The sequence below is a fragment of the Labrus bergylta genome, chromosome 23, assembly GCF_963930695.1.
Source record: "Labrus bergylta chromosome 23, fLabBer1.1, whole genome shotgun sequence".
Lineage (NCBI taxonomy): Eukaryota > Metazoa > Chordata > Actinopteri > Labriformes > Labridae > Labrus > Labrus bergylta.
In genome coordinates, this window is record NC_089217.1 from 6,016,491 (window position 1) to 6,033,104 (window position 16,614).

At 40.9% G+C, this 16,614-nt stretch overlaps 2 protein-coding genes across 2 annotated transcripts in view; both read left to right on the top strand.

The window, feature by feature from the left end:
- Positions 1–617: 617 nt before the first annotated feature.
- tcp11l2 (t-complex 11, testis-specific-like 2) lies at positions 618–8,640 on the top strand. The gene is made up of 10 exons (XM_020653668.3): positions 618–767; positions 3,617–3,797; positions 4,026–4,158; positions 4,678–4,798; positions 5,041–5,264; positions 5,404–5,540; positions 6,201–6,376; positions 6,484–6,665; positions 6,879–7,051; positions 7,275–8,640. The coding sequence occupies exons 2-10, from the start codon at positions 3,629–3,631 to the stop codon at positions 7,535–7,537; spliced, it is 1,578 nt and encodes a 525-aa protein (XP_020509324.2). The 5' UTR covers positions 618–767; positions 3,617–3,628; the 3' UTR covers positions 7,538–8,640.
- Positions 8,641–9,604: 964 nt separating this feature from the next.
- The window catches only part of apaf1 (apoptotic peptidase activating factor 1), a 40,359-nt gene continuing 33,349 nt past the window's right edge, over positions 9,605–16,614 (top strand). Inside the window, exons 1-15 of the mRNA XM_065951377.1 lie at positions 9,605–9,763; positions 11,293–11,474; positions 11,648–11,837; positions 11,957–12,154; positions 12,293–12,482; positions 13,350–13,462; positions 13,613–13,744; positions 13,871–14,109; positions 14,204–14,371; positions 14,586–14,717; positions 14,945–15,058; positions 15,486–15,670; positions 15,810–15,936; positions 16,246–16,371; positions 16,455–16,595. Coding sequence (XP_065807449.1) covers positions 11,331–11,474; positions 11,648–11,837; positions 11,957–12,154; positions 12,293–12,482; positions 13,350–13,462; positions 13,613–13,744; positions 13,871–14,109; positions 14,204–14,371; positions 14,586–14,717; positions 14,945–15,058; positions 15,486–15,670; positions 15,810–15,936; positions 16,246–16,371; positions 16,455–16,595 — 2,199 coding nt within the window. The 5' untranslated portion in view covers positions 9,605–9,763; positions 11,293–11,330. The remainder of the gene's footprint in view (positions 9,764–11,292; positions 11,475–11,647; positions 11,838–11,956; positions 12,155–12,292; positions 12,483–13,349; positions 13,463–13,612; positions 13,745–13,870; positions 14,110–14,203; positions 14,372–14,585; positions 14,718–14,944; positions 15,059–15,485; positions 15,671–15,809; positions 15,937–16,245; positions 16,372–16,454; positions 16,596–16,614) is intronic.

The following is a 16,614-nucleotide window of genomic DNA, read 5'->3' on the forward strand; positions in this document are numbered from 1 at the left end:
GCTTTGTTCTACCTCGGGTAGGGGTACCTCAACTTTTGGGGGCCCAAGTTCCTCTACTAATTATCAGCAGAGACTATTCAATACATGACCTGAATTAAAAAAATTAGCTCATTTATCTTACTAAATTTCCCCGAGGATAAAACAAATATTTCTGATTCTGATTCTGACAGAATAATACATTACCTGACAAAAATTAGTTACCTGACTTGTCAGAATGAGCTACTTTACCAGACAGATGATGATTATTATTATTTTTTATTATTATTATTATTATTATTACTATTGCGAAGAAAAACATTTTACTTTCTCCCAAATGATGAGTAAGTCGCTTAATATTTGTACAGTTAGCGGTGAGTCTCTGTATTGTGTGAATAATTTCCTCACAGTATTGCCCAATTGAATGGAGGTCACATCCCACGTGAGTCAGAGCGGACTGTACCATATCGACTAAAGGGTTGTACAAAGAAGCGTAGCGTTTACATTACTTTACCAAAAAAATAAAAATAATAATTTATCTGTTTAACAATCATATTTCTACCTAATATTCGAGTCTTGAATCCTAAGCATTGTGTTAGCCTTTACTTAATTAAATACATAAATAAGCTACCCCCTATGTTTCATAAATGGTTTCGCTTGTTTGTCCTCGGAGCAGGCTGGTGTAACGAAGGACCTTTAAACAGAGCTGAACCCAGACGACGAGCCACACGTCACAGCTGAGCTATTTTTTTTTTCCGCTGTCAATCTCTCATTACGGAGACGTGAATGAGGTAAGATGAGTTTGGGCTCGGAACTTGTCATATCTTGGAAGAGTTGAAGCAGTTCCGCTGGCTCTGTTTTAAAAACTTTCCTTTGATTATGGCTTTGTGTTTGGGCAGCGGAAACTTTGGTGCAATCGTCGAAGGTTCCGGAAAGCTGCTAGTTATAAACATGGATGTGTCATAGAGGTTATAAAGGACACATTTCTGTATTTTTTTACACGGTTGTTATGGCAAGGTAGTTTGTTTGTTTTTTTTAAATTAAAAATACAGTTATGTAAACACTGGCATGCTGTAAATGTTTGTGAGGATTTGGCTGTAGTCTAAAACATCCTCTGCTGTAAGAGTGTGTGTCACCAATTCATCGGTCTCTACTCAGTTGTTTGTTAAAGTAACAAAGACTGAACACGCTGTAAACAGCAGTGGCAAGATTACAGATGTCAACGAGTGCAACAACAGCTTAATGCATTATTAACTGCACTATTTGAGTGGTATCTGGCGTGATATAAGTGTAATGTGATGTTTTAGTTGTGCACGGTGTTGTTGTTGTTGTTTTGGTCTTGCTGCTCAGATCACGTGTACCCACTTCTCACGCGTCTGTGGATATTTTTTTTTTTTAATCCATGTGCAAAGGCACTGTAGCCAAACATTTTCCATGTAGGGGTGAGAGACGTGTGGCTGCAGCCAATGAGGACAGTCCTCTCGTTGTTGGCCCCGCCTCCTTGAGCCACTGCTTTGTTTACAATATACTGCAGTGAAATCTGAATCCCAGAAGGTTGCCTTTGTCCCTGTACCAGTATGAACCCTATATCAGAACACTTGCACACACAGAGAAGTCATTTGTTCACGGTTTTTGCCCGATATGACATTCATCCAAACCACCTTGGCAAGTGATGAGGATATATGCAGGTGTACTGTTACCAACACATTGCCTTCCAGTTCTTCTTTTTTAATAAACATTATGTATAAAGGTATGTCTCAAATCTCTCATATTCGTTTTGAATCATCTTAATTTGCAGAGTGAGTCTGTCACAGCAGTATTCTGCATTTTCATTTGACATCCAACCAACTTAAAGAGGATTTCTGATGATGAAGCAGCCAGATGACAGAGTGCACCTAATCCGTGATCAGTTTCCGGACTGTACCGCTGCCCCCGCCCCCTCTAGATAATCTCTGAAAATTGGCCTACTGGGTTGCTTCGTGACCTAGCTGTCAAGTCTAGCAGATGATGTAATGAATGAGCAGTGGACACAGCAGGGGTACATGGAAGTCACAGACTCCCCCCCCCCCCTCCCCCTCCCCCCAGCCCCACACCCATCCTCAACCCTTGGGCTATCTTTAAACCCAAAGAGCAGCGAGGGAGTGTGCATTCACTTTTGGCTGCAGATAAGTGAGACCGGGGACAGGAACACCCAAGGGTCACTCTGCCAGCACTGTATGTCTGATATAATATTAGAAAGAAAGATGCCTACTCAGTTAAAAGTGTAACAGTAATCTGTGTACTTTTTTTCTGCCGTTATTTAGCCAAGAGTGGTTGTTTGCTTCTGTGTTTGTAATAACACAAACATGTACACAAGCTTAGCTCTTTTTGTTTTCCGCCAAACACTGCATTTATTTGTGTAGGGCAGTCTGTTTGTATTCGTGTGTTAGACAGACAACGCAGGTGTAACTGGATCGTTTGACGGTTTAGAAGCACCTCTGTTGTCCATTGTTGCCCTGGAGAGACAAGTGATCGGCCGGGATACAGTGTCCCTTTTATCCTCAAGAGAATCAAGCTTTTGTTCAAACCTCGATACTGAAACGATTATTTTCTTCTCCTGACTTTGTCAACGCCTCGGGCAATAAACCCATGCAAAATCATCAGACGTGTTTCCAATGCATGACTTCATGCACCTTCAGAGAATTTAATAAAGCTTGTGATGTTGATACTCAGAACTGTGAAACAAGGCAGTTTGCTCAGTTACCATGGATACCGGCCCTGCAAACTGTTTTATTGACAGTGTGTGACGGGTGTTTTTGTTACACTCTGTTATCTGCCTCCTTGGCAACAGCACATTTTTCTAGGCATGCTTCCTCTCCCTCTAGGACGAGCTCAAGTGAAGATTAACTTAACTTGTTTTCTTTTCAGGGAACTTTGATATGGCAGCACATAGATCTACTTACTGTGTTTCTCCTAGTTTGACTCTTTATTTCTTTATTGCTTTAAAAAAAAAAAGTTTATGGACATACGAGCCATCTTCAAGAGTTTTCCCCTAAAACAGCTGGAATTTGTAGTTTTTGCAGATGTTTCTCAAACAGGAGTAAAAAAAATTACATTTTGTGGCAGAATACACACTTGTTATTGACTGAGAATTTGCTGCTGCAGACTTGTGCTGTAAAGTAACTACAATAATAGCTGTTATGGAAAATGCCTCCTGGTGTACCTGGTCCGTGAATGTGTCAAGTATTTGTGTTTGAATGGTTTTTGGAGCACCAATGAGGTCCATAATATTAGTAAAGGTTTTAGCAGACTTCATGAAAAAGACAAATGTTTGCTTATATGGATTCATTTATAGGGTAGGTGTTGTTATTTTGTCTGAATTATTGCGTACAAGTTCAGTTAAGATGTCAAATGTCATTAGATTGGTTTCCAGTTCATGTCAGAGATGTCTAGCACCTACGTTTTACAGCAGTCTCCGAATAAGAAAGGAATGATAAACTCTTTGTCCACGTTTCTGTGTGGGCAGTAAAGCACCTACCCATTCACCTACCCATGATTTACTGAACAGGCAGAGTAAGACATGGTGTTAGAAAACAAAGTGTCTTTTTGCTGGAGTTCTAGTCAACACGTTAAGTCTCGTTTCCGTCTCCTTGTTTTGCAGCCGTGAGCCAAGATGCCTCTAAAAGACGAGGGACCTGCCTCCACATCCAGCGGTGAGGAGCAGGGCAGTGACGCGGAGTCTTCCTCGGAGCGCTGTGACAGCATGACATCGGCCAGCGACCTGGACTGTTCCCGGGAAAGCTTCACCAGCGATTGCTCCAGTAAACATTGCACTCCTTCCTGTGAGTTTGAGTCATTTATGCAACCATGAGTGCTTTCTTTCGTCTCAGACTTTACTCAACAGTGATTTTTTTAAAAATTATTATATTATGTTCATAATTTCATGCTTAGAGCTTGCTTTTTAAAAATCTCTAATCGCTTTCGGCTGAATTTACGCTGCAGTTTTTTAAAATGTATTTTAACGCTTATTTGTCTATTTACGAAGTTTCTTCAATCTTTTGCTTCCACAGCAAGCCCGCCCGAAACCCTAACCCTGAATGAAGTCATGGAGTCTGCCAGAAATCTGTCCAATCTCTGCATGGCCCACGAGATCACTGTGAACCCTAACTTCCGCCTGGAGCTTAACACCCTACCGCAAGACAGGTACAGTGTGGAGGAAAAAAAAAAAGATGCATGTCCATGTTTTTCAAGAGAAACAAGACAAACAAGGCATTCAATCAAACATAAACACTAGAACATTAAAGCTGGAGAAATCAAGACAAAGTTAAACACAAACTCAACCACAGTCAGGAGGAGTTAGAATAAAGTAACAGCTGGATGATGTTTGTATCCGGTATATTCCTGTCTGCTAACATCTGATGATTTATCACTTTGTGTCAGGATTGCATATTAGGACAAAGAGAAAGAAGAGCAGTCACTATTTCTAATATATTCACTGTATATGTGTGTGTTTGTGTGTTTGTGTTGACAGATAAGGTTTAATAAAAAGTACACTGTGGTTATTTCCCAATGCATAATATCACAGGCAACATATATTTTGTTTTTTCCTAGCTCAAATGATGCATGAAATTGAACACTTAGCATAAAGGACTACAGTCAGCAGTCAAATGACAGATAGTATCACCCGGCTAATCCAAATCCTTCACTTCTTTTTTTTTTTAGTTTGTGGAAGCTAGTGAGAGATACTTTCCACAAAGCTTTCTGGGACATCTTGGAGTCTGAGCTGAATGACGACCCGCCTGTGTACGACCAAGCCATCAAATTATTGGAGGAGATCAGAGAGGTCAGTGAACACAACGTGATGCGTTAACAGCTGTAGATTGAACTTCTCTGACCGATGTCTATGTGAAGAACTTTTCTCATGATCTAAACAAGCAGTCTTAATATTGACCTTTTTTCTCCTCTGCTTCTCTTTTTGTGACTTTCCTACATATAAAATTAGGTTCACATTAAATAACACCACTGATTATTTAATTCACAACTAATGATTCACTACAAAGGGACTTTATTTTCCACCTCATCCAGATCTTACTGTCATTCCTTATTCCCGGGAACAACCGGATGAGGACCCAGATTACAGATGTGCTGGACATTGACCTGATTCGTCAGCAGGCTGACAACGACGCTGTAGACATCCAAGGGCTTGGCTCTTTTATTATCACCACCATGGGCAAGTTTTGTGCACCAGTTAGGGATGAGGAAATCAAGAAGCTCCGTGAAATCACAGATGACATTGTTTCACTATTCAGGTAGGTGCACAAATGGGCTTTAACATTTATTAAATCTCAGTCCCAGAAAATGTATGGCCTTTGTGGGCTTTAAAAAAAACAATTAAGCAACTATATACAAGAAACATGTTCACAGTGGCTCTTCTTCCTCACACACCAGGGAGATCTTCCGTGTGCTGGACCTGATGAAGGCGGACATGGTCAACCATACAATCACTAATCTGAGGACTGTGCTGCACAAGCACGGTGTGGAATATGAGAGGGCAAGTTTTCAGAGGATCCTGGACAAAACACCAAGTGAGTGGGTGGAAACAAAACAGCATCTCTCTGTAGTTTTTAATACTTGATGTCATACCATGCCTGTTGATAGGAAGTTACAAAATGTATAATCTTCCATATAAGGTAAGGGATGAAGCCAGACAAGCTATCAATTGTGAGGTATATATATGTACAGATAGTTGCTTCCACAGAGTCCGTTAATTCCTTTTTATGGACCCCTAAAAAGATAATTATCAGTCTTAAACTATGGCCACTTGCTGAAGAAGTAATAATATATTACTAGTATTAAGACCGTTATGATATGTTCAGTGGTTTGGTTGAAAGAATATAAATCAATAACATTGCGCGTGGTTGACGTAAAGTACGATGAACACAAAAACTTGACAGGCTCGCTAACTAGATATGTCGTTGTAATTGAAGGCTTTGACGTCCCTGCTGCTCTCATTACTAATTTTAGATACAGGCTGATACGCAGCCAGCAGATTTATTTAGACAGTGAATAGACCGTTTCAACAGAACTGCTGCAATTGTGTAGAGTATCAGGTGTTAACTGAAACCCTGCGGCCAATCATAATTGAGCGTTCACCCAGAAGATAGATATACTCATGTTAAGTCAGATATTTGGTGAGGTGAATACTCTTCTAGGACGTTGTGGTTTTAAAGAATACGTCCCCGCAGATGCTTTGGAGCACACCACGTCCTGGATGAAGTCAGCGCTGGAGGAGCTGCAGACGGCTGTCGTCACCACAGAACAAACCAAAGGACAGCGAGTGGTACCCGGACCCTTCCAGGTCATCAACACCGCCTTCCTCAGCCTCCTCACATGGGACAGCAGTAAGAGGCCTCTACCTGAGGTGAGGGAGTTTTGCAAATATTTACACAACTGGGAGAGATTTTACGATATCATTGTAAATCTTGCGTCGTTCTCTGTGAGATATTCATTCAGTTGTTCTCCTTTTAGACATTGATGACTGATGAGACACGACTGCAAGAGATTCAGTGGCAGCTGCAGCGAGTTCAGGCGGTGAATGAGGTGCTGCTCATCGTCTACAGCACCATCGGAGGCCCGATCCAGGGTCTGTCTTCCCTGTCTGACCGCCTGAAGAGGATGACGAGCGTGCTGCTGGAAGGGATGCACAGCCCGTCAGTTCTTAGTTTCTTTTTATGTCCAATTTCACATTCTGTATTTAAGTGTACAAATGATACTCCGAGGTTATTTACCATTGTACTATCATGAAAGTAGCTCAAATCAACACTCCTCTCTCTCTCTCTCTCTCTCTCTCTCTCTCTCTCTCTCTCTCTCTCTCTCTCTCTCTCTCTCTCTCTCTCTCTCTCTCTCTCTCTCTCTCTCTGCAGGGACTTTAAGCTTGAGGAGGCACTAGAGGGCGTCAGTGCTCAGATCAGCTGTGAGCTCAACAAGTCGTTAACAGAGAGGGGCTATCCTGCACTCACTCCAGCACTGCAAGAGGCACTTAAAGGCCAGATCTGTAGCGTCACTCAGAAGGACAACCCCATCCGCACTCTTGTTGGTGAGTAAAATAACCGATGAGGAGCTTTACCATTTCATTAACCTGTACAGAAGCTGATGTCCTCTTAAGCGTGTGTCCCGGGTTGGACTTTTTTTTTTTTTTTTCTTTCTTTTGAACAACCCATCCAACCTGGTGGCCCTAATCCAATCACATTACTTTTGAACAGCTGTGCCCAGAGGTTTCTTCAGTATTTCTCACCTGTTGTTTCTCCGTCTCTGTGCAGAGGATCGTGTGCAGCTGTACTTCAGGGCGCTCATTTTCGCCCCTAAACCCGAGCTCAAACTGGAAGAGGTACCAGCCGGTCTGACCTACATCAAACCTGAACTGGCGTTGATCGGGGCAAAGTTCATCTCCCTGTTCGACTACAACAAAATGGTCTATGGTCCTTTCTACGCAGATGTCATCAGGAAGCTGTTGTTCAGCGGCAGCCCACCGGCAGCTAACCCTCCTCAGGACGCCCCTCAAGACTCTGTCATCTCCAAATAAAATCAAAAAACCTAAACTGTCGCCTAAGGAGTTCCTTTGCTTGTAGTCTTAGCTTTAGCTAGGGAGGTGCTACAACAGCTGGTCAGTGCTACTGCTTTGCGTAAGCCAGTGTGCTCCAACAATTGGGGTTACCTTTAATGTATTATTAATGTAGTTTCTATCACTACATGTAGCAGTGAAGGCACTGCAGCATCGGCACCCGGAGGTCGACATTTAATGTGACCTGCATTCTTTGTGACAAATGCTGTTAAATATGTTCTCCTGTCAACATTTTAAAAAAAAAACAACAGAAAAGCAGTGTAGCAGGAACACATTTCTGGACCTAAGTGACAACTACATTTTAAATGAGTCTGCAGGTAAACTCCTGTTTTTAAAGGGCAAACCTTTAGTGTGTTTAAAACACACAGAAAGATTTATAAAGCAGAGACAAAGAAGGATATATATTTAGACGAGAAGCAGAGAAGAATAACAGAGACTCTACATTAATTTTATCTACAGTAGCTATATGGCATAACTACAGTTAACTTTGGACACATTTATGCAAACCATACGATAGCCTTTTCCACATTGAATAAGTCCTTTTGATTGTTCTCCCTTTCACCTTTTTTTTTTTTTTAACCTGCCAGAGAACTAAGTTTGTTTTCTTTTCGATCTACTGATGTTACTATAATACAAAATAAAGTGTTTTGTTTTTTTTACTTTGCCGAAGAAATAACTGTTGTCTGCATGAGTAGCCCTGTGTTGGTGATTTTTGTTCATACTTGCTTTGTTTGAGTATATGTTATATGATGTATGTTCTATACTTTACTTACTCGCTGCCAGTGGATTACGCGTTACACCGGTTAAGTTGTTGTGTTTGTTACACTTGGAGGTACTGTAGTTGTTACAGTATTGCTGTGTTGGCTGTTCGAACCTGTTGGGAAATGAAAGGGGCAGAAAATAAGTTGTTGTTTGATACATTTCCAGAGGACTGATTCATGTTGAGTGAAAAGCATTAATGGACTTATACAGAAGTTTACATGAAAATGTGGGATGATATTGTTATTTTTGTTCTGTACTACAATTAATATAAAAAAAAAGATTAAAAAGAAAATTTGATGTTACACTGTATGAGTGTGTATACATATTTAGGATGAACACATGACACACACACACTGAAAAATCCACCTTTACTGTTAAGGTTAATATTAAGTAAGTCAAAATGGGAAGCTGGATAACCTAACCTAGACTTCTGTAAAGCACATTGATGACAACAATAGTCTGTCTGGCCAAGCCATGACAAAAAGATGAATACAGGTTTAGGAGGTAACATAACATCAACAACCTGACAATGAATAAATGAGTAGATAAATAAAAACATTAATTGATTAATTAATTAATACACAGGATGCAGTCATTTAAAACATTTTTTGATGAACATTTCAATTTCGCAGGTCCAACAACATACTTATTTGTTGACAGCAATTTACAAGTAATCTATTTATGGCTACTTGTAATTGCATTATCAATGTTTCGCACCTTGTTGTGGGACAAACAACATCCACTCATCTCTTGCTGTCACTAAGGGGAATTGGTGCATTTAAAGGCAGTCTGAAAATCTTGACGCCGAGACTTGTAACAACAAATTGAGATTTTATTGACAGTCAGTAAATGTTACATCAACCAATAAAAATCGTAGTGGCTCTGTTTCAAATTACGTAGACATTTTTAGTGCACTTAACGTATTAAGGTAATTTATTTACACAATGTCTAATGTGAAAATAATGACCAATTTTTAATTTATATTCATTTTCAACGCATGATAATTCCGTGTAGCTCGAATTCATAAACTAAACTCCTACAAGCGGACAAAATGTTCTTCTGGAGATATTTTGAGTTATTTTTGCCCAAGAAAACGTCTTTTAAATGAGTGGGAATGATTATTTCCGAGCAGATGAGTACCCCTTGAAAGCAGCATCAGTTTGCCCAGTTACACATTCGGCACAAGGATGACCTCACCGGTCACATGGTTTAAAACTCGCGACGCCATTGGCTGCTTCACACCGGGGGGTGCTTGTTATTGTTGTGTGAATCAGGAAGCTCAGTTTCAAAATTGGGCGTGTGGTGTAAGTGTTAGCACAGAAATCAATTTGTAATTTACTCAGTGGAATAATAAAAAGTGGACTTCACCTTCCAACCTACAACTCTTCAATAAGCGCCTTCCTGCTTTAAGAAAAGAAGACATTCGTGAGTATAAGTGGTTGTTTTCTTTGTTTCATTTCCAGCAGGTCAGATGAACTTGTCGAGACAAGTATTGAAAAGAGCAAAGTGTGTCAGACAAACGATACTTTAGAGGTTAAGTACGACTCGTTCAGAGGTTTTCCATATGTGAGCAGAGTTAAATTTAGCTCTGACTTCGAGCATTTTCTGTTCACTTTCACATGAAGTGACCACAGAGCTGTCAAAGAGTGCTCACACACCTTTTAGTTTATTCTAGCTGCTGTAGTGAAGATATGAAGTTATGAAGACTTTTTAAACTCAGTCAAATACTGAGTTTAAAATATATTACTTAAATCACACCTTTAATTTAATGTTTGCACTGCCTGTTATTTAATTTAATGTCTGTTTTTTGATAACTCTGCACTATCTGCTTTTTAAAACATTGTAAATATATAAACAACACACCTTCAGGAGGTCAATTTTTTTAAAAATATATATTCAGGTCTAATTACAGATTTGTTTCCCTCAACTGTTTATAGGTTCTTGCTTTAAATTACTCATATATTTTTATTCCTGCACGGGTTATGTACATTTCTTGTGTAAATCTATTTTTAATTGCACAGTTTAAGTTTGATTCATCTAGAGGTATTCTTTAAATCTTTCTTCAGGTTAATATATATGAATGGGGAGGGGGGGGGGCGTCTATCTATCTATCTATCTATCTATCTATCTATCTATGTAATACCTCATCTGTATCTGTCTTGTTTACTTCAGGCCTCTGTAAACTGCAGTTCAACTCTCGTAGTTCCACTTGTGGGGACTTTCTGTTCCTCTTTTCATTTTGCCGTCTCATGTTTTCGGGCACATAGCTACAAATAAAAATAGAAGTGTCCAAATATTTAGTAACTCTTCAGTTAGAATTCAGCAGTTAGCTCCATTGAAGATCCCAAAATGTTCATGGTGATATCTTTAATTTACAATTGTCTCGGAATAAGGAAGAAACTGGAGGGTGCAGTGCTGTACTGTCTCTTATTTAATTAACTAAGTATATGAGAAAGTATTCAGTAGGCATTCCATTTTTAAAAACCATTACAGGTAAAGAGGAAAAAGAAACGTCTGGTTTTGAACTTTAGAGCTTGCATTTATGGTCATATCTTTGGACTCTTGGGCCACACTGGCTGTCTAAATGAGGGAAATGTAAACGCTGCACAATACAGGAATATTTTCAATATGACAAAAGACTTGGTAGACTTGAATCCAGGCCGTCCGCTCGGAGGACTATAGCCATCATTGTCCCACTAAGCAGGATTTCTATCAGTTATTTACCAAGCTGATCTTCTTTATATGCATGCTAACTTATGGTCACTGAAAATGTTGGACTCAGTGTACCATGCTGCATTGCGCTTTGTCTCTGGTTTTGGTTTGTCTTCCCTGTTCAACCAAACGAAGGAGCATCTGTACATTCTTCTTTATAAGGCTATACGACATGAGCCGCCTTCTCTTATCTATGTTCTCTGCTGATCCTTAAAGCCGTCGCCGTGTCCATTCATTTGCAGTGCAACAGGAAGCTGCATGGTCGGCGCTCTGTGCAGAGATGGCATTGGAGGAAAGGGCTCGGAGCAGTTTGCTGCGCTGTCGCCACAGGCTGGAGCAGGACATCAAGCCCTCCTACCTGATGGACCACATGATCAGTGATGATGTGCTGACTGTAGAGGAGGAGGAGAGGATCATGAACGAGGTTAGCCTATAACCTGTGCAGAATTGGCTTTTAAAAATGCTCTCTGCGGCAAATCATAGGTGTTTTTATCAGTTCATGTGAGAATCGTCAAAATAGCAGCATATGTATATATATATATGTACATATAGTTCAGACCAAATCTCTGTAACATCTCATTATCTCTTTTTCTGCAGCCTCACAGAAAAGATCAGGCTGCTGCCCTGCTCGAGCTGTTGCTAATGAAGGACAACCGCGCATACATCTCCTTCTACAACGCGCTGGTCAAAGAGGCCTATGATGGTTTGGCTAAACTGCTTCATGGTGACCTACCGCAAACATCCCCTGATAAACAAAATGGCTCGTCCGATGGCTTCACATCTTACGGTGAGGAAGGGAACCTATGGGTTATATAAGTTATTATAAGGTATGTTTTAGGGAGGAATGTTGGGGTTTCACAGTCTCCTGTCCTGCCTGATCCATTTCTTTTCCCATTTGGCCAACAGGCCAAACAGTACTGAGTGAAGGCGGTGTACCGCAGAGGCCTGTTGTGTTTGTCAGCAGACCAGAGCTTGTGAACCGGGTCAGGGAGAAACTCTACCGGCTCCAGAAAGAGGCCGGCTGGGTCACTGTCTTTGGCATGGCAGGTTCTGGTAAATCTGTCCTGGCTGCAGAGGCAGTCAGACACCAAGGACTCATCGAAGGTGAATAATCTTTGACCTGCTTCCACTGCCTAATACTTACTGTCAAAGACCAAAGAATACACATGTCAGATTGTAGTAATCCTTGATTGACTATCTCACTCTGTCGCTTCCTTCCCCATCTCCTGCCCTTTTCCGCAGACTGCTTCCCTGGAGGGATCCACTGGTTGTCCATCGGTCAGCTGGACAAACCCGATTTGCTTGTGAAGATCCAGTCCTTGTGTTTCCGTCTGGAGCAGAGCCTGGATTCACAGTCTCTCCACCGGCCCTCCAGCTCTCTGGACGAGGCCAAGGAGCGCCTGCGCTTCCTCATGCTGCGCAAATATCCAAGGTTACTAAACATTCATACACACATGATGTACTTCATGTTCCTTGGATGTATGTACATTGTTTTAAGTCTTTTGTTTACTTAAAATACAAAAATGCATCTATATAGGTCAAACAGACTTGTTGGTGTTACCATGGAAACACACACTACAAATAGCTTAGAAAACATGGGACGTCAACTTCTTGACAAAAGTTGTTCTGTATAATTTAGAAGAAACTAAAAGTTGAATAAAAAAAAATGATATTCAGGCTAATTTAATAGTCTAGAAAAAAAACTTTATTATGGGCTTTATTATAAGAAGAAGGTATATATTAATTTATGTATTAAATCAAATGAATATAAGTTGTGGTTCGAGTACGTATTGAAAACTGTATCTGGATAGATGCGATATTAATAATAAATGCTAAAGGATTATGTATATTATATGAAAAACATAATTATATGATCATTACATTTGAATGTGATATTTACAAATACATTAATGTAAAGGTGTGACAGAAGCTTTGGCTTATTATGCCCATGCTTTTTACAGAACATCCTCTGTTAGGCAACACTAGGAAACAAAAGGGCGTACTACAAGTCTCATACAAGAGAAAGAGAAACAAAAACTGAAGTTACAGCGTTTCACAAGACATTTCATAAGACATTTCACAAGACTTTTCATGAGAATCAGAACAAGTCACAGCCCGTTACATTTTTTTTCTTACATGTCTCAAGTGAACACCACATTTTTTAAAATCTTTGTCAAAACTACTCCACAGGTTCACCCTTTGACAGATTTCAAACTTTGAACTCTCATGTGTGTTAATTGGCCTTAACTCTGTCCAATCATCTGTTCATCCTGTTCATCTGTTTCTATTGGGCTGTCAGATCTCTGCTGATTCTCGATGACATCTGGGACAGTACCGTGTTGAAGGCTTTCGATATCCACTGTCGGATCCTTTTAACCACCAGAAACCGAAGCCTTGCTGATTCTGTTAGTGGTATGTGTTTTTTTTTCTTTTCTACAATACACACAGGCATACTAGAATGAATTAAAACTGCGGTCAGTATTTAGTATACATCAGAAAAGACTGTTTTGCTGACAAACATGTGTTTTTTTTTTTTTTGTATTTGTGCTTTTTATGTTGCAGGTGCGAAACATGAGGTTGAAGTGGATCGTGGTCTGGATGAAAACAAGGGACTGGAGATCCTGGCTCTGTACACTGAAACTAAACTCCAGGGACTTCCCGAAGAGGCACGTAGCATCGTCAAAGAATGCAAAGGTTGGGCAAGGAAACAATGATTCATACAATCTGAATTTTAATTGAATGAAAATGAACAATATTCTCATACTTTTTTTAATGTACAGATCTAAAGAATGTTAATGTTTTTCCTCGTATTGCCCCCAGGTTCCCCTCTTGTAGTGTCTTTGATCGGTGCTCTTCTCAAAGACAAACCCAACCGTTGGCGTTACTACCTCAGTCAGCTGCAGAAGAAACAGTTCAAGAGAATAAGGAAGTCGTCATCTTATGACTACGATGCCCTCGACCAAGCTATGGCGGCGAGCATCGAAGTCCTACCTGACGAGCACCGAGAGCTCTACAAGGACCTCACTGTGTTCGAGAAGGACATCAAAATCCCTGCAAAGGTTCGGCTACACAAACAAAAGAGCCACAGCTGCAGTACGCGACTTGTTTGATCTATTTGTCCTTAACTGATGCTTTTTTTTTTCTTTCCCCCAGGTCCTGTCTGTGCTGTGGGACTTGGAGCCGGAGGAGGTGGAGGACATCCTCGAGGGGTTTGTCAACAAGTCTCTGCTGTTTGTAGACAGTCACAACAAACCCTGTCTGTATTACCTCCACGACCTCCAGCTGGACTTCCTGGTGGAGCAGAATCGGACTCAGCTCGAGGTGAGTTTTCACGCAAACAACACGCAAGACCTAAAACAGTTGGGTTTATATGTTTTTGTTAGGTGGGCAGCGTTGTAAATGAAGCAATAGCTTAGTTATGAGCATTTAGTCCAACAGATCATACTGTAGTCTCTCCTAAAATCACAATTACATCGTCATTTATTCATCAGTTTGTTACTTTACCATTCACTGTGACGCCTTCTGTGTGTTTCAGAGCCTTCACTCTAAGGTGGTGCAGCAGTACCAGCAGTACTACAGTGACGGTCCTCCAACATCAGGAGACGAGGAATGCCTCTACTGGATCAGATTCCTCACACACCACATGGCCAAAGCCAACCTCTCCCAGGTATTACACACAAATGCAACACTATAAAAATGTCATGGAAAATCAAAAAAAACGAATTATAATTGTGTTTAAGAAGAATCAAATGAGTTGGCTTAGGCATGTATGGAGTGGTTTGTCTGTATCTGTTTTATTGGGATTCATGGATTTTGCAAAGCCAGCTGAGACGAAGCACAGAGATGACAAGAAAGTGTTTCTCTCTCTCTCTCTCTCTCTCTCTCTGTGTCCAGGAGCTCTACTCGCTCATGTTTTCTCTGGACTGGGTCAGCATCAAGGCCCGGATCATGGGTCCAGCTCACCTCATCAATGACTATGTGGAGTACGGACCCATTCTGGACAAAGAGGTCAGTAAACAGCATCACTTCCTGAGTATGGTACAAAACAATTGTGTGTACCTAGTGTAAATTGCTGAATATTGAGGATAGGGTTGCCCTCCATTCTAATACATTAAATTGTGAAAAAAAAGTGTCCCGATGTGATTCTCTCCTCAGGGTAAATGATTCAAAGTTCATCTGTCTTTTTTCCCTTTCCAAAAGTTTAAAAAAATAATAAATAAAAAGCTACATTTATTGTCCTCCATGTATTTCCTTTCACCTCTTCTCTTTTAAATGTTGTCATAATGCCAAATGGTTCATCACACTCAAGTGAATTATTCTCACCTGCTTCACAAAGGCATGCCTAGTGTCAGTGTTTTTAAAGTCAAAGTAACGATTTATTAATTTGTTAAATGCTTAAGTTTTCATGAGTGTTTTCTAATTGGTTTCCAAACAGAACAGTGAAGTGCGCAGTCAGTTCCAGGAGTTTCTTTCTCTCAACGGCCACCAGCTGGAGCAGCGGCCTTTCCCTGACGTGGTGCAGCTCGCCCTCTCTCAGCCACGGACCTCCGACGTCTACAGACAGGCTCTGCTGCAGGCGCAGGGTCGAGCCAGCAGGGGGAAAATCTACTTTGACTGGCTGTAAGCTATCAAGCTAATATTTCACTTATCAGCTTCTAAATCAAGAAATACAGCACTAAATAGTGATCACACATCAAGCTGCGCACATACCCTTACTTTAAGTGCAATTCATTTTTATGTTTTTATTTTTTAAATCCAGGAATAAGGAGAGTGTAGAGGGTCTGTCCCGTCTGGTGATCCACCCCCACCAGGGCTCCATCTACTCTGCCTGCTTCTCCCATGATGGAGCAAAGATCGCCTCCTGTGGAGCCAGCAAGACGCTCAGGGTATCTAAGCTGACATGATTCCTTTAGTGTATTCATGTATAGTTTTAATGAATACTGCAACAAATATTGAGGACAACCTTCTTTAGTTGTTGGCTTATTATTAGAAAAACATGAAAATGTAGACTGTGTCTGCTTGACCTACTTGACCTAAAGTGTGCATCTTGTTCTTTAAAAGAAATATTTGTAATCTGTGGCAAATATTCTGTAAATTATCCTTCAAACCACGTTTATTTTTCATTTCTCCTTTAGTGTAGTTTCCACATAAACAGCATGTACTGTACTTTTTCTGAATTAACCTTTCTCTCTCAGGTGTTTAAAAGCACCTCAGGTGAGAAGCTCACGGAGATCCAGGCCCACGACGACGAGGTGCTCTGCTGTGCCTTCTCCCCTGACGACCGCCTCCTAGCAACCTGCTCCAGTGACAGAAAAGTCAAAGTAAAGCGAACCCTCTCCCAGAGCTCCAGCATGCGTTGGTCAGTCTTCTGTCTGTCGTCACTGAAACTGTGTGTCTGTTACAGGTGTGGAACGTGGAGCGAGCCATGCTGTTGAGGGTCTTCGAGGAGGAACATGAAGAGCAGGTCAACCATTGCCAGTTCACTAACACAACACGGCGCCTCCTGCTGGCCACCTGCTCCAATGACAAGTTCATGAACGCAAAGGTGTGGTCGTCCAACATGC